Source organism: Dermacentor andersoni, chromosome 4 (genome assembly GCF_023375885.2).
Source record: "Dermacentor andersoni chromosome 4, qqDerAnde1_hic_scaffold, whole genome shotgun sequence".
Lineage (NCBI taxonomy): Eukaryota > Metazoa > Arthropoda > Arachnida > Ixodida > Ixodidae > Dermacentor > Dermacentor andersoni.
Window position 1 is genome coordinate 28,819,921 of NC_092817.1, and position 24,013 is coordinate 28,843,933.

Below are 24,013 nucleotides of genomic sequence, written 5' to 3' on the forward strand. Positions count from 1 at the left end.
TGCCCTGACTGGCGTACCAAAGACCACATGACTAAAGTACAGTACAAATATGAAACACAGCAGCATGACATGGCATAAATACTTTCTCAGATTAGTACACTAAATTTATCGATTGTGAGGGAGAAATCTTACACAACAGGGCAACAGTCACTCTGGCACAATCAACAGATGCTTTTAATTCCCACTTCATTGATCTACACAGGAGCCACTACAATGAGTCAGTTGCGCTGGGGTTCCCAAAACATGAACAGTACATTTTCTAGCCAGAACAAAAAATTTGTTCAGTGTTTATATCTTTATTGTAATAGCAAAGCACAGCAGGTTGACAGTTTTACAACTTTGTTTGTAATGTATATCCCAGACTATATTCGTCATGTTTTGAGCCACATACAGCCAAACCTCAATATAACAAATTATTAGACATAACAAAGTAAATAAAAAATTTGGAGGACACTTAACCTTCGCATTTAAGAGTGAAACGCAATAGCATTCAAAGATGCCCCCCCCCCCGCCAACTGCTTCTCACGCTTCCCGGCAACTGGAGTGTATGTAACCGTAATGTTTACCTGGAAACACTTGCCACAAATTCTATGCACGAAGGCGAGCTTTGTGGTGGAACCACAGCCTCTTGCATGGGCCGTGATGCGGCGGAGGTGAGCACCAGCTGGAGTTAATACAAGAAAGCGGGCGTGCCGCCCGTGGCACCCAAGACACCCATCGCGCCGGCGCGCGCAAAATAGTGGACATCGCAGCCCGTCTGTGAATGCTGTGGCCGGTTTGTGTGTGTGAAGGGGTTTTTTTGAGTTTTCGGGTAACAGAATTATATTTTCTCGTATAGACAAATTACAATCCGAGAGCTATCATGTCTGTAGGTTGTGTGCAAGTCATAGTTTACAATTTTTCTGCCTCTTTTAGCTTGAGAAATTCAACTAGTTCAGTCAATTCCTTGCATCATATGGAAGGCCTAGGTATACGTGGTTCGAAAATCTTGCCGATGTGACATCCGACGCCGGATGCCGGATTTTTGCGACGCGGGCTCATTAACGTTATTGTGTTAAAATTGACTCGCCAGTATACTACAGCAAAACAGATATCTGGTTATAAAGAATATCAGATATAACGAAGCTATTTTTGCGTCAGATGCGACTTCATTATAATGAGGTTCGACTGCATTTAATGTGTCTTTATTTGCTGCTGTTCCCTGAAGCAATGAAGCACGCAGAAGTAATAGTAATATATAAGTGAGGTGGCAAGAGAAATCAAGCTACCGACCAATTTCTGTCCACCCATAGTTTTCACAAAGTCTGGAAATCATTTTTCAAGCAAGCATTTTTTCCATGATGGGCCTTCTACAGTTTCATTACTAAAATGAAATGAAATTATCATTAAGTGTGCCGAGAAAAAATGAATTATGGGCACATTTAAGAATTGTCTGGCATGTCTGTATCATGAATGTGGGTTAATGAAGTTTCTGGGTTGGAGTACTTCGCCACTTCCTCAATTCCTCAACTAATACAACTTAAGCTTGTTCTGCAAATACAAATGTTCACCAAACTTAAAATTTGAAAGCTTTTTATCACTTGCAAGATGGATGACTGATGAATAAATTAGCATAATACTGTTTGACATGATACAGTACTGTACAGAAGCCTGGTAACTGCTGGGTTCAAAATGCACAGTGTTCATTAACGACCACTTACCAGGAACAGCCACAAAAAACTTGACCGAGTCCCGGTGTCCATGAAATGACAGCTGTGCTTGCGCCATAGAGCAGTAGGGCACAAAGCTTCCCGTTGTGATGTTTTCTCGACTGTCACTGTATACCCGAACGACAGCACCAGGCATCCGCACTCCACTTGCAGACGGCGTGGTTGAGGCAGATGTCTGCTTGTTCCCTGCTGAAGCACAACACATACGCATGCACCAAGGTTACATTCCAGTAAATAGCCACCTGTCACCTAGTGAACCTGTCAACCAAATTTCAGGTAGGACTGGTTGGTACAAGCAATATTTGGTGCAGGCATTGATTGTAGTTTCTTCTATCTGTGGTGACAGCATCACAATGGTTGAAATATCGACTGACCAGATCACAGGCAAACAGCAATGCATTGACAAATTTGGGCCTTATCTTTGGATGATCCCTGTCGAGGATTCTTTCACTTACACAACATTTTGCTTGAATAGCATGGACACGTCGACGGACAAAAGCATTCCTGGGCACAGTGACAAGAATGCCGTCACTCGTAGATGCCGAGTTGTCCGACACTAGGTAGTCTCGCGAAGTCTCGCGCAAGTAACCCCGAAAGTGGTCATCCGAGATATGGCACTTTTTTAGTCACTTGTGGGAAAAGGTCACTTGTTTTCTAATAAATTCGAATACTTCGAACTCCCAATTATTCAGAAAATTATGCGGCCCCCTCAAGCCCGAATTATCGGGTTGTGACGTATACATAATGGGGAGTTCGATTTATTAAGCCACTTATTAACCCCAGTCACACAGGTTTCAAAGAGTCACAAGTTTTGGTGCTCTTTGGTGCAACATTGTTGCTTTTTTTTTAATCAGGATGGCACAGGAAATCTTGTTTGGATCAATTTGGCACATTTGGCACAAGAGTTGGAGCACTGCTCAACATATTGAACCATATTGAGAGCACAAGCCTGTTTATCATAACCGGGTATGACTGTGCTATAATTTAGTATTTAATATATCATATACAGACAGACATTAAAAAAAGAAGCTTATGAAAATAGAAGCACCATATTTTTCAGTGTATAAGTTGCACCCTTGTGTAAGACACTCCCCCTATTTATCAATAGTTTTGAAGAAAATATTTTAACTCGGTCGGTATCATGAAAGGTAGTAAATCACACTTGTACACTAACTGCAAAACGTTGTACTCACCCATCTCAGGGCACTAAATTTCCATAAACAAAATGAATAAGAGCTGAAAATTCTCGCAGAATAAAACTTGAACCAACACTCCTTTTAAGGGGGGACGCGGGTTTTAGATCGCGAAAAATGGCCAGAAAACCGATTTTTTGAAAATCACATTTTCAGTTTCTATAACCCTTTTTCTATCTGATACCCAAATATCATCCCTGTAAACCACCTAGAAGTGCTCTAAAGAATTCGTTTTATTAGCCAAGGTGGCGAAAAATCTCGCGGAAATCAAGAAAGAACAGCGTTTTTCACGCCACAATATCTCCGGAACGACGCGACCGAGCGCCGCCATCTTGGTCTCGTTGGAAAGCGCATTTATCCGTCTTCAAATTTGCCGCTTCAGCGATCTCCTCCATACAGAAACAAGCGCACAAAAAGCAAATGATTGAAGGTCGTGCCGGAGTCTGCGATTGGCCGCGCCCGCCACGTGACTCCAGCGCGGTTCGCCATTGGTCCGGCGCTCGCGTCGTCTGCTCGGCTCTTTGCACCTCGCGAGTTTGGCGTCTCCACTAGCCGTAATCTCGACGTGTCAAAACGGGCGCAACGCGGACATCGCAGTAGCGTGGCCGATCCCTACGCTTGTGGACGTTTCAGACTCGCGGCTAAGCATTCCGAGCACCGGCGACGCGGACTTCGCGACCAAGATTCACGCGCGGAATCCTCGGACATGCGGCTAAGCCTTTCAGCACTCGGTGTTTCGAATTCGTGACAAATTCGTATCGCGCACGCAATCCTCGGAAACGCGGCTAAACATTTCGCGCACAGGGAGTCTCCGACTCGGCGATCATGCACATCGCGCGCGGACTTCTCGGACAGTCACCTAATCATTTTGTGCATCGGCGCCTCCGACTGCGCGAATACGCGCATCGAGTGTCGACTCCTCGAGCCAGCGGCTAGGAATTTCGCGCGTCGGCACGTAGGACTGCGCGAATTAGCGCGTCGAGTGTCGACTTTTCGATCCCGCGACTACGCATTTCGCGCGTCGGCACCTCGGACACCGCGAATAAGCGCATCGAGGGTCGACTCCTCGAGCCCGCGACTAGGCATCTCGCGCGTCGGCACCTCGGACACCGCGAATAAGCGCATCGAGGGTCAACTCCTCGAGCCCGCGACTAGGCATTTCGCGCGTCGGCACCTTGCATCTGCAGCTATGCATTTCGCACATCGGCACTTCGGACTCGCAACCAAGCACATTGCGCCTTCACTCTATTATCATACTGTCACGATAGCTCGTAACAATATCTATCATAGCACCCCTTCATAAAGAGAACCTCATCATGAGCTCTGTTCACTAGGCCCCTTGGGCTGGCACACACCTGGCTGCAGAAGTGATCGAGGCATCATACAAAAGTAAAATTCTGGACAGCACCTAGCAGCTGCATATCTATCACTGGCTCTCTGATCCTAAGTTCCACAGCCACTGTCAGGTGAAGATGACTTGGAAGGCTACTTACACTCGGAGCCTTCATTCAGTAACATGGTCAATTCTACCAAATGAAAAAAAAAAAGTGCCTCACTGATTGTAATGGAGACTGCTATCAATCAGGCAGCCTGCATGTACAACACTGGAACTATATTCATGCCCACACAGAGTTCTACACTTCGGTTTGAAACCCAGGCACCATGCTCTTTGTAGAGCATGGTGATTAATAAAGTTTCTTGTGCTAGTTCAGTGGCCAGTGTGCTATTATTTTGAGAGTGTGCAGTCACACATTTAGTATGACCATTCTTACAAAACACAAAGCTTCAAAATGGTGCCATTTGTATTGCTGTAGATTCACTTCAGCAAAAGCTACATTTGTTTGAAACTTCAAATGCGTTTATTTCAGTTCGATGTTTTTGCACACTGTACTCCGCCTTACGGGTGTTTTTTCTGGGTTGTTTTTGGCCAAAAATGACAAGGGTGGTATCATTTTATTCGTATTGAAATGATCTGGGGGGTGATGCTATTTTTATTACTCTTGCACCGTCACGAAAATTACATTCAGGTATAGTAATCTCTGCTAATTAGAAAAAAATGTTCATAATAAATGCAAGATTGTTTTCTTGTCTGCAAAATGCTTCCAAATGAATAAAAATAGCATCACCCCCTACAGGAGGTCTTTAGCAATGGTGTCATGCATTTAGTTTTCGGTTTAGCAAGACGGAATAATCAAAAAGCCCCGTAACGAGTTTGAAATTAATTTGACTTCAGACCTCAATATTTTTTGAACTGCTACAGCTATCAAAAATCTAATTACAGATCTGAAATCGGCACGAAAAATTACCCCAGACAGTGGAGTTTAATAAAGATTCACCCAAAAATAAGAAAAAAATTTTTAGGACCCACGTCCCCCCTTAAGCGCAGAAAAATGACATTAATTGCATTTCACTCAAAGTTATCAAAGACCTGCAATGTACTGTCAAAAAATTCAGCCACTTGGGCTGGCGGTTACCACTGTCAGCCTCTGAATAACTTTTGCATAACGTTGTAAGCATATTGAAGCACGTCGCTGGTGTTTTCTCTCTGGCATAGCTTGCTCAGGACAAGCACACTAACAAAGATCCCATCTCGCCTGAACACGTGCGTACAAAACCAAAATGGCAACTGGAAAGCGGAAGCACTGTGATTGCTACTGAACTGCTACTGCTGGACTGCTGAGATTTCTTGCACAGGTGACTGATGATGATGATCACCAAGTGGTGATTTTTTATGTGTAGATGTGGTGACTGAAAAGTGTGGTGATATTTTCGTTTATTGCATCAGTACTGGGGATTCAAGCTATAAGAAACACTAAACTACAACAGCAAACTACTACGTGTGAACTCCAATCATGAAAGCCAAGTTGGCAGTCTCTACTGCGGCTGCCTACATGTCGAGCCCTAGAAGCCGACATTTGTTGCAATGGTTAAAACATTTGTTAAAACATTTGTTAAAACATTTGTTGCAATTGTTAAAACAAGTTTAAATTTCTCTCAGAATGTTGCCTATTCCTTGTACTCATGAAAAAAGACGCACATATTGGTCGCACCAGCATGCATGGCTTTATGCATATACAGTTAAACCTCGATATAATAAAGTCGGTAAAATCGGCAATTTGCTGCATTATAGTTAAAATTAGATCTTTTGTACAACTAAGTACAGTCAACAATGAATTTTTCTTACATGGGAGGGGCTGCGAAAATTCTCCGAATTATTGGGCAATCGGAAAAGGCAAGCTTTAATGAAAAAAGAAGGGGCGGATTCTGTTGAATTTAAGAGTTGGCACCGAAAAATACGGTTTCGTGTCGTCTCGACGATATCTTCACCTTGGTGGTACGAAATGAAGCTAACCAGGCTTCTACGTCTACTTCCCCCTCCGCGGCTGATATTGTCACCCGCAGTGGGACGACACTATCATGAAAAGCACCAGCAGAAGGGAGCAAATGCTTCATCAGCCAGTAAATTAAACGTGTCTCCGGCATTTGAGATCACGCAACCTCTATAATTAAACGCACAGGAAGACAACGCATGATGCCACGCCATCTCAGCTCACCAAGTCTTTGCACACGTAGCAGATTACCTCTAAAACAGGGCATGCATGTGCACTTGAGCACGTTACCGCAAGCTCACTCCCCCCACCCCGCCTCTTCCCATTGTTCATGTAAAAGACGACGCTTGTCAAGCCACCATCCTGCTCGGCTCACTTTCACTCACATGATTTCCCTCGCATGCTTTCGCTTGCACCTAAAGCATACAGCGCACAAGGCATGATAGGTTATTATTGCAATTGGGCTTTGTATGAAACATGACGCTGCTCCGATTTGGCAGTTGCTTTTGGTCGCACGGTGTGCGATTTGAGAGGTGCATTTGCAAGTAGCTGCATATAATTCAAGCATTGTGCCATCTGCCTCCACGGAAGTTTACATTTATTGTTTTGGTATTCCTTTGCAGCGGCAGGGTAATTTTGTTATGGTGAAATCTAGTATAAGCACAGATCACTATATTGAGATTCAAAATATATGGTGCTCTATTGATAAGAAGTTATAAGAGGTTAAATACTTTGTTATGTCTGGAATTTCATTACATTAAATTTCGTTATATCAAAGTTTAACTGTATAACACGCACCGCTGCACAAGATGCATCGTCAAAAATTTTGGAAACAGGCTTTGTCTTATACACCGGAACATATGATATATGTACTTCAACAGACAGAAGAGAGAGGGTCACTGTACATGCACATTTGGGATGCAGAGGGAAACCGATAGGCTTGGGTTAACCAATAGTCTTGCTTGGAACACAGCAGCTTGAAGACAGAATGAAAACACTGCAGGGCAATAAAAATATTGATGTTAAAAGTAAACTGGAATGTTGAATTATCAAAAGTCAGCCGTATTTACAACACTGACTTTGACAAAGTGCAGAGACTTGCAACTCACCTTCCGAAAGTGGAACAGAGATGATGACGCCATTGCCGGTGCCCATCCAGAGTCGGTTGCAGGAAATCAGCAAAGCCGTGATGCGCACAAACGAGAATCCAAGCTTGCCCGTGCCTGAACGGGATGCAACATAAAACAACTACTTAAATCCTTTGTCACTGAAACTTTGAGGAACTGTAAGCACAACCGCATGCACTTTATATCTTCTATGCTACCAAACAACAGATTTGTTTTGCCATTAACAAAAGTGACTCAGCCCAGAAGTCTGGAATTGAAGTTACTAGGTTTGAATTCCCTCCCATCAGGAATGTTAAGGAGGTAGGGGAGAGGAAAAGAAGAAAGAAGAAGGAAAACAAAGGAAGAGAAGTAGTGTGTTTCATACATTCCTCTAGCAGTATTAACGGAGCCTCCCACCTCAATGAAAAGTTAATCAGATCCACGCAACTTCCAACCTAGGGGTGCCATTTTTGGAACGCTAATTTTAGAAAATTTTTCTGAAAGTCTTCAAGTCACAATTTTCAGCCTGGTGACGTTTCACCATGATCATGCATCCAGGAGCTTTGTTCTGTGCTGATGACATAAATTCAGCCTTAAATTCATTACAGTTAATGAGATGCCTAAACTGAACATTACGTTGCAGAAAACGTCACACTCTTGCCCTTCTACCATTTGGTAATGCATATAAATTTTGCCTGATCGCTTTAAAAACAATCACAGACATTTCTTCCATTCCTGCTAATGGCTGCTAGCCAGATGTGATGACAAGCAATAGTAATGCACTAGATGAGAAATGCAGAAGCCAATAAGCAATTGGATAGGACTATAAGCCATTGTAATGAAACTGTATAAGAAGAGAATGCAACTTACACAACGAAAGAAAGCTAGTTAGACAAATTTACATCTCTTTAGCCAAACGCAACTAGCAAAAAGCCGGTGATCTCACAGCGCAGTCAGGCATACTAGAATTACAGCATGCCATGTGGCATAAATAGAAATACATTGTGTAGTCGTGCTACAATTGCATAATGATAGGGGTGGAAACAGGCTTGCACTAGTTGCTTGGCCTTGTTACGTCTATGCGGCCAGAGCAGCGGCAGCTAGCCAATAAACATTTTTTTCTCCTCAGGTGGAATAGCATACCCAGCATCTTGGAAACATAGGGCTCAATGTCAATGTCCTGCAGGTGCTGGTATGTGTGAACATTGTATAGCCGCAGGGTGCTGTCCAGTCGTATTGTCACCCAAACTCCATCTCCAACCCAGGCCATTTGTCTAATTTGGCTTTCCTTCCTTGGGTGAGCATCAAAGGAATGCTGAAAAATATACATAGATTTAGTACATCGGTTCTTAATATCTTAATATAGCTGAAAACAACATAGGCAGCATTCTCTTGTGTAGGAAAAACACACCCATTCCAATATCCAGCATGCATCGCAACAAAATAAAAGTATAAAAGAATATAAAAAATAAATAAACAAAACAATGTCTTCTGAACAGCATAGTAGGTGCTTAGCTTCCTCGATATAGGCAGCACACCTCGCCAGGCACCTTGCTTGCTGGTTCTATCAAACAATAATCTTCACTTGTGGAATTCCAAACATACTGATGAGAGACGTCACATCAGTGTGCAATCCAGGCGACACATATGATAACGTAACGAGAATGAGGAGAAGGCACACCACATTTACGTTCTCCCATTCACTGCTGTTGCTGTGACTTAACTGCACACGCTTGCACCAGATTCATGGGAGAGAACGTATAGTACCTCTCTTCTCGGCAAGAACGGCCTTCTCACTGAATAAACATGAGAGGGACGAAAGATTCGAATCAGGAGAGTCCCTATTGCTCTGGCCCTGTCTACAGCTTGTAGTACCTTCAGACAGAATCCTTGGCCCTGTCTCGGCAAATAAGCTAATTGCCCAAACACGTGCAACAAGAAGTGAGCTGACCCTCATTCTACTTCTACTGTTCGCAAAGGGGATGCCCCTCTGCTTAATGATAATCCATTTCATTATACAAGCAATAAATATTGTCTTGCACATACACTGTTGTTCCATGTTATTTGCCGAAACCCACAATGTTTGCAATTTACTTTCACTACGTGTTCGCAGCCAATGCTACAGGCTGACCGTGTGTGGCTAGAACCAGAGCTTGCCTTCCGCACTGGCTACACACAAAGCATACCCCATAATGCAGACCACCCAAGACTCTCACAAGTACTCCCAGTGAGCCACAGACCACACTTCGCAAACTAGTGTGTCAAGGTTGCCTAGGCTTTCCTCAGTAAACGCTATACATTAAAGCAAATATAAGCATTAGGAACAATTTTAACACAACAGTGACCTGAGCACAATGCTGTTAGTGATCGTGTAAAAAGTAACACTAGCAGGTAGACAGAAACAGAATATAGAACAATATACAATAAGAATAAGGAATTTTAGAAATAGTGTACCAAGGGCTTAGCGTGTGCAAAAACCAAGCTCCACTGTAGTCCCTTGCCATTCTTTTATACTCTCCTTGCATTGTTTTTGTACTCCCAGACGGACTTCGAATTAACGAGGTTCAACTGTATTATTATATGGTAATGACAATAACCGTGTTCCTGACCATACAGTATCTGAAGTACTAAACTGTCTTCTCTTCCATGTTCACTTCTGAACATAACATTGACCTCCCATACTTTCCCTACCTCAACCACCCAACCATGCCAGCCATAACACTTGAGGCACACGGTATCACCAAGCTAATAGAATCCCTCAAATTAACATCCTCGGCTGACATCGATGGAATCAATTCCAAAATGCTTAAGAACACTGCGCAAATCTCTAGTATATTCTTGTGTCATATCTTTCAGCAATCATTATCATCTGGAGTGGTGTTGCAAGACTGGAAAATAGGTAAGATAATTCCAGTAGGAAAAAAAAAGATCATCATTCTCCAAGATGGCACAAAGGAAAGCATTAACCCTTTTAGGGTCGATTTTGTGCGCCATATGCAACCACCCAGGGTAGATTTTTTTTATTGCAGATTCCAATTCTTCTGAGTGGCCTATTTTGAAAAAATTTACCGTAGTTTTCCTAGGGTGACCGTAAAGTGAGAAAAAAATATTTTGCGTTAGTATATATGTACTCTTTATTCATGAATAACAACAATAAGAAAAGGAAATAAACTTATAAGAATTAAAATTTGATGCATTGTTATAGTTCAAGGCTTAGAACATGCGCACACGGGAATATTTCGCAGGTCTCAAATGTTCCTGCTCTTACACTAATATTTACGTCTACAGCGTAATCAAACTGCATAGGTGAGCACACTAAAACAAATTGTGTGGTTGTGTGCTTGTCAAAAAAGCAAAACGTGTGACAAACTTCCGATAATCTTCATCTTATCGCCAACAAGATGCAATTAGATATCGCGAGTCTCCCCCCAAAAAAGAAAAAAGGAAACACACGCACAGCCGCATCCTTCCTATGCTCACACCTTGTGAGCACTAAATGAGCGAGGAACAGGCGGCTGCCCTTTGAGCGATTAGTAATGAGACAGCCATCAGTTTTGCGAGCGCAAGAAGCCGAAACCGCCCACGGAACAAAACCCACACCGCCACCCGCCCACACGCACGCCAATGCGTGAGCAGTAGTATATAGACGCGCCGGAGCGAACCAACTCTAAAATAAACCATGCAACGAAAACTGAGAAAGAGAGGCACAAGAAAGAGATTCCCTGTATTTCCATGTAGTGGCAGCACATGCTAGGAAAGAAAAAATTAGCAAATTGGCACACTCTTTAAACGTACAGACAGCGCCGTAAATATACAGCATTGACCATTTTGGACTTGTTCACAGCACCATATTTTTACGTCATTGACCATGAAAGGGTTAAGATGCAAACATGTGTACATTCATTTTCTCTTTCAAGTAACCCCGATTAATCACTCCACATTCAAACTGACCTCCACAGTGAGTGTCTTGGGGTGTACCACATGTATCCGATTCCTATAGCCGCACCAAACCTTTGTATGGGCAACTGTCGTACACCGAATCGAGTGGTGTGGCTTCCCAAGGTCAAGTAGGTGGTAGTTCCTCAGGTCCCACTGGCCATCTGGTCGAAGGACATAAATTCAGTAACACACAGTTTTAGCAGGTAGTATTACATTACAGTTTTTTCTTCTTATTATTAATGTTTTATGGAAACAGTACAATTACGTATGTAAGGTTTACAGAAGTCCCTGGTGGACTTAACAGGCAGAGCTCAGTGGTCACCTAAAACATACTGTCAATGACCATCAGTGACATTCAAAAAGAAGCAAAGCATACATATGCACTTATACATATATGAAAATGAGAGCATGAACCAACACCGATTCAAGTAGAGAAGATAGCAAACAAAAGAAGAATGTATGTAAATACAAGAATATTTGTATGCACAATAAATAATGAATTTATTCCTATTTGATTTTCATTGAGTGTTTCCTTGTGTGATCAAATTATATGTTAGAGCAACACAAATATTTCTATAGATAACATGATCATCTCATACGAAAAAGCCAAGAAAAACAAGCCTTGCCAATGAAACTGCCAAGCAGGCATGTACAAAACATTAAATTATTTCGTCCACATTTACATGGACATGGTTTTCTGAATAGACAATGCATGAAACAAGCCGGAAGCTGTTATAAGATAGCCAATACCTCCCAAAAGGAAGTTAGGCACACTATATAACATTGCAAGCAGCAAACATGTTACAACAATTGTACAGCAGCATAGGATTGTTACCTCAATCAATATTACTACAGATGAAAATGATAACCACATGGAACATACTTTTTACCTTTTGCATACCTATTCCTTGTGCAGCACCACATTGCATGGTCATACCTACTTTATGCTATGCAATAACTGCAACTAGATCTTGGTCAAAGCACTACTGAAAATTCAAGCAAAAAAAATTAAATTATGGGGTTTTATATGCCAAAACCACTCTGATTATGAGGCATGCCGTAGTCAACGACTCAGAAAAATTTGGACCACCTGGGGTTCTTTAATGTGCACCTCAATCCAACTTCCCGGGTGCTTTTGCATTTTGTTCCCATTGAAATGCGGCCAACGTGGCTGGGATTCGATCCTCCTACCTCGTGCTTAGCAGCCCAGCATTATATCCGCTAAGCAACCACGGCGGGTGAAGATTGAAGCAGATTACGTATAGTGTATATTTTGTTGGTTGTAATAGCAATGTGGTAGGGCACAGCATCAAAAGAAATATGTTTATATATGAATTATATTAGAAATGTGTTTTGTGCAAACACAGCTTAAAAGCTAAAATGCAGCATACCTTGCTTTCTATGGAATATTGCAACAGTGCCGTCAGCCAAGGCTGCAAACACACGACCCTTGACATGGCTGAAAGAGAAACAATTGCACAGAGATAATGTTAAACCAGTTGCTTGAGCACGCTTGAAAATGTGCTTCATTCAGCACAACCAGCAGTAGCACTATTCCTCAAAGATAATGAATTCTATGTAAGAGAACTGTAATGTTGAAACACAGTGCACATCATGTGTCAGCCAGATGATGACAGACAACAGCAACATATTACGGCAATGTTATGTTGCACCAAAATTACCTCTCTCTCTCTCTCCCCCTTTTTTCTATCTCTTAAGAGGCATGCCACTGTTGCAAACAACACACATATTTCTGATCTATACAGAACAAAACAGCCCAGTAATGCCACAAATGTGGTACCATAACTGTGTGTACCACAAAATGCATCCTCTGTGCAATATGTGAGCATGAAAGAGCCAACAGTATTGATAGTGGGTGTGTATATCTCGCACGTTTACCTGCCATGGTGGCTTAGTGGCTATGGCTTTGCGCTGCTAAGCACTAATGTCAATGGCTCAAATCCTGGCCATGGCAGCCGCATATTGATGAGGGCAAAATGCAAGAATGCCTGTGTACCGTGCTGTACATACAGGTGGGCCCTGTGGTTCTATGATGCCACTGCCACATCACGCCTGTGGTTTGCCCTTCCACTGGTGGCACTACCGCCACCACGCCTGAGGAAGCTGGAGATGCAGCATCGATCGGTCAGCAGTGTGGCTCTGCCTTGGGCTTTCTCAGACCTCACAAGTGGCTGCCACTCTTGACGAGGCAGGAGTATGGCCCCTGTCACTCCTCTTCCTACAACAGAGGCTGCGGCACATTGACCGCCTACACTATGCCACAGATGGCCGTACCCTCCTGGCACGCCTACGCTCCCGGCCCTCGTCACAGATGCGGCAGCAATGCTGCCTCTATGAGGAGGTCATAGGGAACATGCCAGCAAAAGCAGTAGAGCCATCCCCAGCTGTCCAAATCACCACAGAGCTACCGGGCGTCTGGACAGGGTGCTCCACAACCTGTGCCCTCCAGCAGACAGCAGCCTCTCTCCTCCACGGAGGCATGGGGACCACCACCACCACATCTTCGTCGATGGCTCGATGGTACCAGACACAGGCTCATCAATGGCTGCCTGCGTAGCACCTGCTCTGCAGAAGAGCAAGCTGGGTCGCCTCCCAGCACAGGAGAGCTCAGCAGCAGCGGAGATAGCAGGCCTCCACCTTGCCGTCGACCTACTCAAGGAGGAGCTGCCAGCAACCCCAGCAGCCATCTTCCGAGACTCCAAGGTGGCTCTTCTCAGCCTGCAGAGGCTGGAAAGGGCCAGCCTCGGGGTCGCCCTACTCTCGACCAGGTTAACGGTACTCCAAGAGGTGGGCGGCTTGGTGAACCTGCACTGGCTTCCAGCCCACATGGGGATCACAGGCAACGAGAAGGCTGATGCTTTTTCAAAGAGTGCCCACCACCTTGCAGTCCCTCTCAGCCCTGCGGTGACAAGAAGACTTCGCACGGCACAGGTTGCAACGACATCTCCTGGCTCGCCACCCAGACAAACGGATGTCCCTGGCCGCCCTCCATGGCCATTTCCACAGCGTGGCCTTGCTCGCTGGGAGACTTCGCTCTTGCTGTGCCTGAGGGTCAGCTGCTGCTGGACAGGGGCACGTCGCTACCAGCTTGGGCTCGCTGCTTCACCGGCCTGTGGCTCCTGTGGGGAGCCTGAAACCCTGGGACACCACCTCCTGGCCTGCACAGCATACCTCCAACATCGAGGCCGGCTCGTTCAGGAGTCCTGCCGCGTGGGCCTTCCTGCTGCCAGAGAGGACATCCTTTTCCTCTCCCATTGCAACCAGCTTCCAGCACTGCTCAGCATCATCGAATTTCTCGACTCGACAGGGCTCTCGGCGAGACTGTAGCGCCTATTAAGCAACTGGTTCCCCGCACCCTCCCCAGGTCTGCCAAACCATGTGGTCCTCCCATGGCTCCCCATGACCGATCTGTCACTGGCTGACAAGGCCTACCATTCTGGCCAGCCCCACTGATCTCCAGCCTACCGGTTTGCTTTGCCACCGCCTTGGCGACAACTTCTTTTTCCCCCCACTCTCCACCTCCCAGTTGGCACTGAGCCGTGCTTCCTCATGGGTTGCAGAAGATAGTGCTAACCTTTTCCTTCTTCATAAAGAACCACTTCTATCTCTACCATGCACTGGGTGCATGTTAAAGAATGCTAGGTGGTCAAAATTATTCCAGAGTCCCCTGCCATGGCATGTCTCATAATCAGAACGTGGTTTTGGCACATAAAACGCCAGAATTTATTTCTTTTTTTGGGCTTTTATTCAAGCAACATTAAGAAGAGGGAGACAGTTCTTTATTGAAGAGCAGGGAGATCTGTTCTCATGCTTTGGAACTGCTTATATGCCACTTTGCATGAGGTACAACATAGGGAATGGAAGGGCAATGGGAGCAAGAAGTGAGGGAAAAAAAATCTGGTATTTTACGTGCCACAACAACGATCTGATTATGAGGCACGCCATAGTGGCGGACTTCAGGTTAATTTTGATCACATGGAGTTTTTTAACATGCGCCTAAATGTAAGTACAGGAGTGTTCTTGCATTTCGCCGTTTATCAAATGCGCCGTCGGGTTTGAACCAACGACAACGCAAGCCAGAAACAAGAAAAGAAAGAAAGAGAGAAATATAGGTGACCATGGTATTTCCACAAGATGGTGAAAATAAAATAAATTAAAATTAGGCCAGAGGCCTTAAACTTACACAATGCTTAGCACCGAGTCAGCAAGTTTAACAGAGTCTATGCATACCCTCCACTGTGCCACGGATGAATGCACGTAGATTCTGGAAAAAAAGAAAAAAAAGATTATATATAGGCCCAGCATACATCTACAGTCGAGCACATTGATAATGAACTCGATATTTCTATGAAAAGTGGTCACTGTACCAGTTGTTCATTATATGTGGACTTGCCCTTCAACATGAAAAAAAATTGACAACACTGAAGCTTGCGTCAGCAGTTACGATTCGGCACCACGTTGGTCTGAAAATCGTATCTTTAGTATCTTTAGTGCACATGCGCATTATGCAGGAGCACGCATGGTCTCTTACGTGCGCCCGCAGCTTTTCAAAAGCTGCATAGCATCTGCTATGGGCTGTGCAACCCTTGCAGGACATTCTCGCGTGTTCTCATGTGTCCACGAGAGTGCATTCTTCGAGATGGCTTTTGCCGAAGATATGACTCCGCCTTGTGGTTTGACTCCGTAGCAACTGATATTGGCTACACAGTTCCAGAAGCTGGCATATGGCAGCGCTGAGTAGCACACTACCAGCTCCAGCATATGCTAGTCAGCAATCCCCTTCTCAACTTCTGCGTCCAGCTAACTATTGCCATTTTGTACGTGTGCGCTTCACTACGTATGCATGACCTTGCGCGCTGCATACGTGGGCGGTTGCGGACGTCCAACTAAAACTCTATTGTCTCGGCATTCCTTTGCGGCAGTAGCGAAATTTCATTATATTGAAATCGCATACACACTTCGCTATATTGAGGTTCTAATTACATGGTGTTATGATCAAGCTGTCGGGTGTGAGAGGCCTTCGCACGTACGTTCCAATGACAAGATTATTTGCCTCGTCCCAGAAAAGGCTGTTACGGTAAGCCTGGACCTCGACCTGTCAAGTTTGAGAAGTGTTTAAGCGGGCGTCCCCATGTCAACATAATTGCCCTCTTCTCCAAAATGGCGTCACCCCCTTTTCCCTGAGATGACACAAAGGGAAGGACGAAGGAAAGAAAACCCAAAGGGCAGGAGGTCGCCGACGTCAGAACCTACTTCTACAGGCTCCCCAAGAAGTCAGCGATGGCCACCAGACCGCAAAGGGTAATTAAGGCTGTCATGGCCCCCGTATGACTAACCTGTCAAGTGTGAGAAGCGTACAAGCGGGCGTCCGCGTGTCAACATAATTGCCTTCTTCTCCAAAATGGCGTCACCCCCTTTTCCCTGAGATGACACAAAGGGAAGGACGAAGTAAAGAAAACCCAAAGGGCAGGAAGTCGCCGACGGCAGAACCTTCTTCCACGGGCTCCCCAAGAAGACAGCGATGATCACCAGATCGCAAGGGGTAATTAAGGCGGTCATGGCCCCCGTATGATTGACCTGTCAAGTGTGAGAAGCGTTCAAGTGGCGTCCCCATGTCAACATAATTTCCCTCTTCTCCGAAACGGCGCCGCCACTTTTTTCCCGAGCTGACACAAAGGGAAGGACGAAGTAAAGAAAACCCAAAGGGCACGAAGTAACTGACGGCAGAACCTTCTTCCACAGGCTCCCCACGAAGACGTCGACAACCGCAGGACCACCAGGGGTTATTTAAGGTCGTCCTGGTCTCTATGTTGATCAGAACTGCTCGACACTTGGGAGAGCCACAACCATGTGCCAATGAAGTGGATACAATCTTTTCTACTTTTTTTCATCATCCCAATGCCCAGCTTTGTCGTTGTTTCCCGAATCTTGCAGTGAAGACCCACCTCACCCTGTCGAGATCGTATCAATGGTGTTCTATGGGTAAGAGGTTATGAAATACTTCGTTATATAGAGAATCTCGATATATTAAAGTTCATTACATCGAGGTTTAACTGTACTTCGTTATATTGAGGCTTAACTGTATATATAACATGTAAGGTGAACTGGCTGAGCTTAGGCAGCCAGCTCAAGTACAGAAGAAGAGGAAAACTTAACATGCATATACTGTAAGAAGCCACGCATTATGTGCTCACATTCCATTTTGTGACCCCAGCCACATTGTGGGCAGAACGCTGGACATTTTCTCCAGCTGATCATATGCTAGGTGGTTGTCAGTGGGCAGTTCGGAGATGCCATCCTTGACAATGTCAGGCGGGGCACCCTCCTTCAACAGCACCCAGGGTCGCCGGGGCCCACCCATTCGTTCTTTTCCACCATGGCTGCTTCCCCCTAAGGCAGCCAGCTCCTGGCCAGCACCAGCAGCTTTGACCCTTTCCATTTCTTCCAGTGCTGTGTAGTGAAAAAGAGTCAAGCCCAGTTAAGTCAAACTTTACGACATGTGGTTTCGATTCATTGTATACTATAACCATACTGAAACCAGCCTGACAATTAGCTCCGTGTATAACAAACTTCTGCCAAGAGTTTATGCGATGTGGATGCACACTAACTTGAAAGCAAACTTGAAACTAAAAATGCGGCACTACTATAACAAATAAATGAAATGCAAGCACAAGTGAACTTAAATTCCAAAAAGAAAAGGGACGAAACATACAGCCCCCAGCTCACTTGTCTAGAGTGTGGGAGCATTGTGCTCTGGCATGAATCAGCACCTTCTAACTAAGTGCTGCTGGTTCAAGTCTGTTTTGCTTCTGCGCGTGCACTGCCTAATGAGCCTGCCTGGCAAAGGTGACAGCTGCATTGATGAATTATGGGGAGCACACAGAAATGAGGCAACGCCTTTGTGTGGCTCATCTTAAGAGAGCAAGGTGTGAAAGGAAACAAGGACAGAAAAACAAAAGTGATGAGAAAAGTACCTTTGCAGTCCAGCTGTTCAGTGCTTACCCAACTACTTTCATTGTTTCGTCCTTGTTTCTGCTGGGGCTTTGTTTTCGTATAATTAAAACATATCAACTTTCCTAAGAAGCACTAGGGCACCCTTCCTTTAAGATAGGCTGACTGACAAGCTCAAGCTAGGTGAAAAAAAGAAAAAGACACATGAATAGACACATGCCCCTTTGGTAGTGTATATCCCTAAGTAACACACACAGTATGTATCGAACCACAGTATGCACTGACAAACATCAAAACACATTGCTCCCATTGTCTAAACAAGTATGCTCGAAGCTGTACACACAATGAAGAAGAATTTAAACATGAATTATTCCAAAAATCACCGTAAATAGACAATAATGAGAGCAAAAATGCTTTCACACATACAATCTGGTATGCAGCAATATGTATACATAGTTACCAGGTACTCTGAAGCACCCATAGTGTGGTTGAATTTCGGAGTTTTATGGGCAAAAACCATGATTTGATGACCAGGCACGCTGTAGTGGGGGACTACGGATTAATTTTGACCACCAGGGGTTCCTTAGCATGCCCCCCAATGCACGAGACACAGATGTTCTTGCATTTCACCCCTATCAAAGTGCGGATGCTGCGGCCAGGATTTGATCCCATGACCTTTTGCTTAGCAGCGTAACACCATAGCCGTGATAAGCCAGCGTGGTGGGTACGAATGGTTTCGTCCGGCTCCAGATATAAAAATGCATTTCTCTGCCAAGTCAACTTGCATCAAGTCAGCTTGCATTTGCACAGTTTCATGACCCAATGAAGATTTTTCCAAACACTGTGCTCCAAGTCAAGACTATGCTGGGTAATCTAGATGTCAATGACAATTTTGATGATCTCCATCCACTGAATTCTGTCGTGTTTTACTACAAGCATGTGATATTGAACACAACATGGCCATAGTTGCAATAGCTACAATGAGAAGGTGTTAGCAGAATTGACTGCTAATGCATGGGCAACATGGGTGCGTGAGAAACAATATGTGCCTCCTACTTAGTTTTTTGAAATTGGTGCACATCAGTTGTGTGACTATGTGACATGCTTGGTTGCCATTTACTTGCCAGTGAACTTTCCACTTGTCAGTGAACAAACCCATAACACATACTCCGCTAGGATGAACGGTAAGACACAGCATGGATCACAAATCCTTGTTCGCAGCCATTCCTTAGCCCTGTCACTACAAGCAATGCCTTTTATCATTAGTTGGCTAACATGTTGCATAAAAGCATAATGCCTTTTGTGTTGGCATGCTTTCTTTCTTCAAGTGGCTCCCTGTTGTCAGTCAATTCCATGCTGTGCCTGTTAAACACTGAATGCTGTTTGCACGGTAACGCCAATTTTGCAGCTGTGCAAAACTTCCCTACAAGGTTTGTACAACTCAGCTGAAAGAAGCCGAGAAAATTCTTGTAGCACACTTACCGTCAACTGCCTCTGCAACTGCTCCAGCACCTCCTTCCCCTTCTGAAGAAAGCAAAAGGTAGAAGGGAGAATGGCTTTAAATGTGCAGTTTATTACAGAGGCTACACACAAATGACCCACACACATACACACACACAAAGCCACCATTTCAAAGGTTATCTTCCATCACTTGGCACCTGCAAATCGAGATCACGACACATCCTACAGGTACTCTGGGAATATGAGAGATTCCTTTTCCAGATTAATTTTCACCACTGGGGGTTTACAAATCAACATTACACAGGCGTTCTTCCATCAGACCTCCACTATGATGCAGCCACTTCAGCCAGGAATCAGATTCATAAACTTGTTAGTGAACTAGTTAATTAGTCAAGCTTGATTATTATAAAATGTTAAATATTCATTTTAGAGCATAAGCTACACTTGGAAAATCTGTAAAGCATGTTCAGAAACATAAAAAAAAGTTCATATTCATGAAACTATCATTTATGTTGTTTGCTTTCCCGGGAGCCTGCAAAATATGAAAAAATGACTTCAGTATTAATTTCAGCATGCCTGGAATGCTTTACCCTCGAGTGCATTTTGAAGCAACAACATTGACATTTCTCACAAGAAAACAAGCATACCAGAGTGCTTTGATCAGCTTTTAGTGCCAGCCTAACATTTACACAATGGATATGTTGATATGATTGTTTGGCTAATACTGAGCACCACAGCCAATCACTTGGCAACGGGCAGGTGGGCTTTGTCCTTTGGCAAAATGTCCGAGAGCACTACAACCTTGACGCATAAGCGTGAAGTATTCTTTTTTTTCTCATATTTTGCATGTTTCCATAGGAGCCCACAAAAACAACAATGCAAATGATAGCATGGAAACACCCACGTAAAGTCATTCTGAACATGCTCTACAATTTTTAAGATGCAACTTATGCCCCAACAAAAATAAAATGATAACTTTGCATAATTGAACTTAACCTAACTCATCTGCTCTGCAGAAAATGTGTCAATGGTCGCATTTGCCCATGCTATATGACTTTTTTTAGTTTTGTTTCTTCTAATTATTGTTATATGAATCAACTGTATCAATTGTACTACAGGCAACGGGATAATTGAGACCTGATCATGCTTACTGTTATGCTGTGTATATTTGTTCATCCTGCCTGTAATTTGTGTTTGACAATGATGTATAACGTTGTATTGTCAATGTTGAAATTTCAATTTTTATTTTTTTCCTCTCCTGTAATGGCCCTCAAGTGAGGGCTACAGTATCCCTAAATAAATAAATAAATAAATAAAACTAACCTGTATAGTAATATGCTGCCTTTACTACCTTCTCGAAAGTGTTGCTATCATTTTGTTGTATTTATTAGCCTAATCCTATTAAAACACCTGAAAAATTGTTTGAAAATCAACTGCAAGCAATGACCCACTCTTCGCACAGTATTCATCAGGACTAGTCTCCTGATGAACAGCTGCACTTTAGTGGAAGAATTTTTGTTCGAACCATAATTCTATAGATCCCAAATCATTAAAGCAATATTATAATTGTGCAGTTAGGTTAAAATATGCAGCACAGAAAAGCCTGCCATAGTAGTAAATAAAGACAACTATAACTTCAAAGATATGAAAGCATGTTGTCTAGTTAGTAGTTTTCTTTCAGGAACTGCACATAACTATGACATATTCAAGTCGTTGATTAAGCGTAGTAGTGCTGAAATGTAGGGAACACAAGAAAGCATTTCTAGTTTCTAAGTTACGGTACTAACTTTCTTTAGGTGGTGACGACGGCCTGCTAACGGGAGCAGGAGCACTTTTGACAAAGACAAGCTTTCCAACTTTAGGATTCCCATCCTGGTCCTTAGCCCCACTTTGGAGCTCGGGTGTCTTTGAGCTGGGTGAAGGCTCTTGCTGGCTTGCGTCAATCATTTCATCCAAGCCCAGCTTGTTAAATTCTTCGTCTACAGGGTAGTCTGTCTCTTTTGCACCTGCACACAAAATTCACAGATCAGTAATGGCAGTCACACAAGAAGTGAAGTTAAATGGGGAGGTTACGATAAATTTATGTTATGCATATTCCATTTGTACTAACATGTACATACACTGCATGGCATGTGGTATAGCGTAGCTTGAGAAGGGTACAGTCCTACACTAAGCTTCATGCTGTGGAATAGCATCACATGGCAATGATTTGGGCGAGTTGTAGTCGTGAATCTATGGCAAGCAACCAGTGCAGAAAGGGCATTAGCCACAAGAACACTGACAGACACAGTGTTAGGTCTCTTTCAATGTTCTTGTGGTTAGTGTCTTCTCTGTATTGGTTGCCTACAACAAGGCTACGCTATAGAACAGAAGCTAGCCAGCTCTCATATTTTGATTAATTACACAAGACGTGTTTCAAATTTTGTTTTTTGGTTGTATAGCCTACTCTTGAAGACAGAGTTCTCCATGCTATGTACATAGCTATCCTAAAATGAGAAAATGCATGACGAAGGGCTCATTATGAATCCTCTCCATTTTTTTGTACCTGGAACCGAAGCTATGCAGAGCAGGTGGGAGGGGCAAACATGAAATGTGTCCAGGATGTCTGCTGGGTTGTTAGCATCGACGACATACACCTCGCTGTTCTCCCGAGTAGATGCACAAATCCAGACAAGCGAGGAAAGCCGCTGAGCCATCTCTTCTTGCTCTCTCCGTTCCTGCTCCTGCTGCTGCAATGGTTAAGGCATTCCATGTAAACCGTATAAGCCACAGATAGAATACACAAGAACAAGGTAAGCATATTTGTGTAAACCTGTTATCAGGGAGCTCTGTTTGGTGAACTAATACTGATATGCAGGGTGTAATTCTAGACCAGATGTTAAGTAGAAACACTATTTGTGCTCCCTAACTTTCCTGATAGCAGTAAACATACACAGGGTGTCTAGCAGATTTCTTTTTCAAAAGTCTTCGACCTTTTTCCATGACTTCTGGGATGAAAATTTCAAAACTTAAAAAGAAGAGAAAAGAAAAGAAAAGATAGCAACCGCATTTTCAGCACAACTTTTCTCGCTATGTCAAGAAATTGAGCAATCTAGAAGAAACAAAACATTTGGGAAAATTCACAGCGTACATTAGCCGGAGGAAAAATCTAAGTAATAGCCTTTTCCTAAGCATTGCACTGCAGCCCGATATCTAGTGAAGAAGCAACAGTCATGGCATCCCCGAGGTAACTATACAGCAGCAAGAAACTAACTCTTCAACCTACATTATTCCTCTTCATATGCACTATATAGTAGTACCTCATCAACCACAAAACTTCTCATCCAAACACCTTCAACCGCATAAAACCACTGCAATGTGTTAGTGGCTTTGTGCAACAGCTCCAACAAGTTCATATCTTCATGGCAGAAAAAACAGCGCAACTTTACACGGACGAAGAAACACACACCAGAGCAGCACGGCACTATTTGGCTTTCTCAGCACCAATGAACTAATGCGACGAAACCACCTTTGCTTTATCAGGTCTCAATTAACTTTGCTTCTTATGAAGGGGACTTGCCATCTAGATAGGAGCACGAGTTGGACAACAACCCGCACTCTACATTGATGTCAGCACCGTCGCATGCAAACGCATCTGAGTGTAACAGACTGCAGACTTATGAAAACGGTGACCAACTGGTTTCCTATCCTGTGGCTGCTGGGGGCAGTAAAATTTTTTAAATTCATTTTGTGTGTTTTTGATTCATTTCGTGTTCTTATGGCATATCTAACGCAAATTTTTGTGGTGAGGTGAGGAAAAAAAGCTGCAAGGATGCATGTGCCATGTGCACCTCTGACACACCGCATTTGCTAAAGGCAATTTTCTTTAGATTCTGCTTTTACTATATCTATTTCCCCATGGCGCAGCAGTGTACAAAGCAATCATGAAGAGTGACACAAAAAGAGGAAGAAATGTTATGAAAGATGGCCCATGGTCAGGCTGCACAAATCAATTGAAAGCTTTATGGTAGCATTTCAGTTCCCTCTACGTATATGCACTGTAATCACACAAACAACTTGCTGATTGGGCACATGGGACTGCCTGCTATATAGCCAGCTAGATGCTGCATATGTGTATGCACTTCATATATTTTTAAGTTTCCTTGACAATTCATATGGACGACCACCCACTCCTCCCTCCTGGGCAACAAAACTGCACACATCCTAGCTCATGAGTTAGTGAGCCGAGCAGGGGCAGGAACAATGCGGGGCCAGAGTGCGGAGAGAGACCGCATGGTCAAATATAATGAGATTACTAAACTGTA

General features: G+C 43.8%; 1 protein-coding gene across 8 annotated transcripts in view; it reads right to left on the minus strand.

Annotated features, from left to right (window-relative positions):
• syd (JNK-interacting protein syd) overlaps positions 1-24,013 on the minus strand; it is a 90,708-nt gene that overhangs the window by 9,625 nt on the left and 57,070 nt on the right. For 5 of the 8 annotated variants that reach the window (XM_050183619.3, XM_050183618.3, XM_050183614.3 and 2 more), the window contains 10 exons: positions 22,255-22,438; positions 21,497-21,715; positions 19,731-19,772; positions 17,492-17,747; positions 15,481-15,561; positions 12,668-12,735; positions 11,289-11,437; positions 8,481-8,652; positions 7,341-7,454; positions 1,701-1,898 (listed from right to left, as the gene is read on the minus strand). In XM_050183619.3, coding sequence (XP_050039576.1) covers positions 1,701-1,898; positions 7,341-7,454; positions 8,481-8,652; positions 11,289-11,437; positions 12,668-12,735; positions 15,481-15,561; positions 17,492-17,747; positions 19,731-19,772; positions 21,497-21,715; positions 22,255-22,438 — 1,483 coding nt within the window. The remainder of the gene's footprint in view (positions 1-1,700; positions 1,899-7,340; positions 7,455-8,480; positions 8,653-11,288; positions 11,438-12,667; positions 12,736-15,480; positions 15,562-17,491; positions 17,748-19,730; positions 19,773-21,496; positions 21,716-22,254; positions 22,439-24,013) is intronic. The other 3 variants (XM_055073543.2, XM_050183620.3, XM_055073544.2) reach the window with 2 other exon arrangements.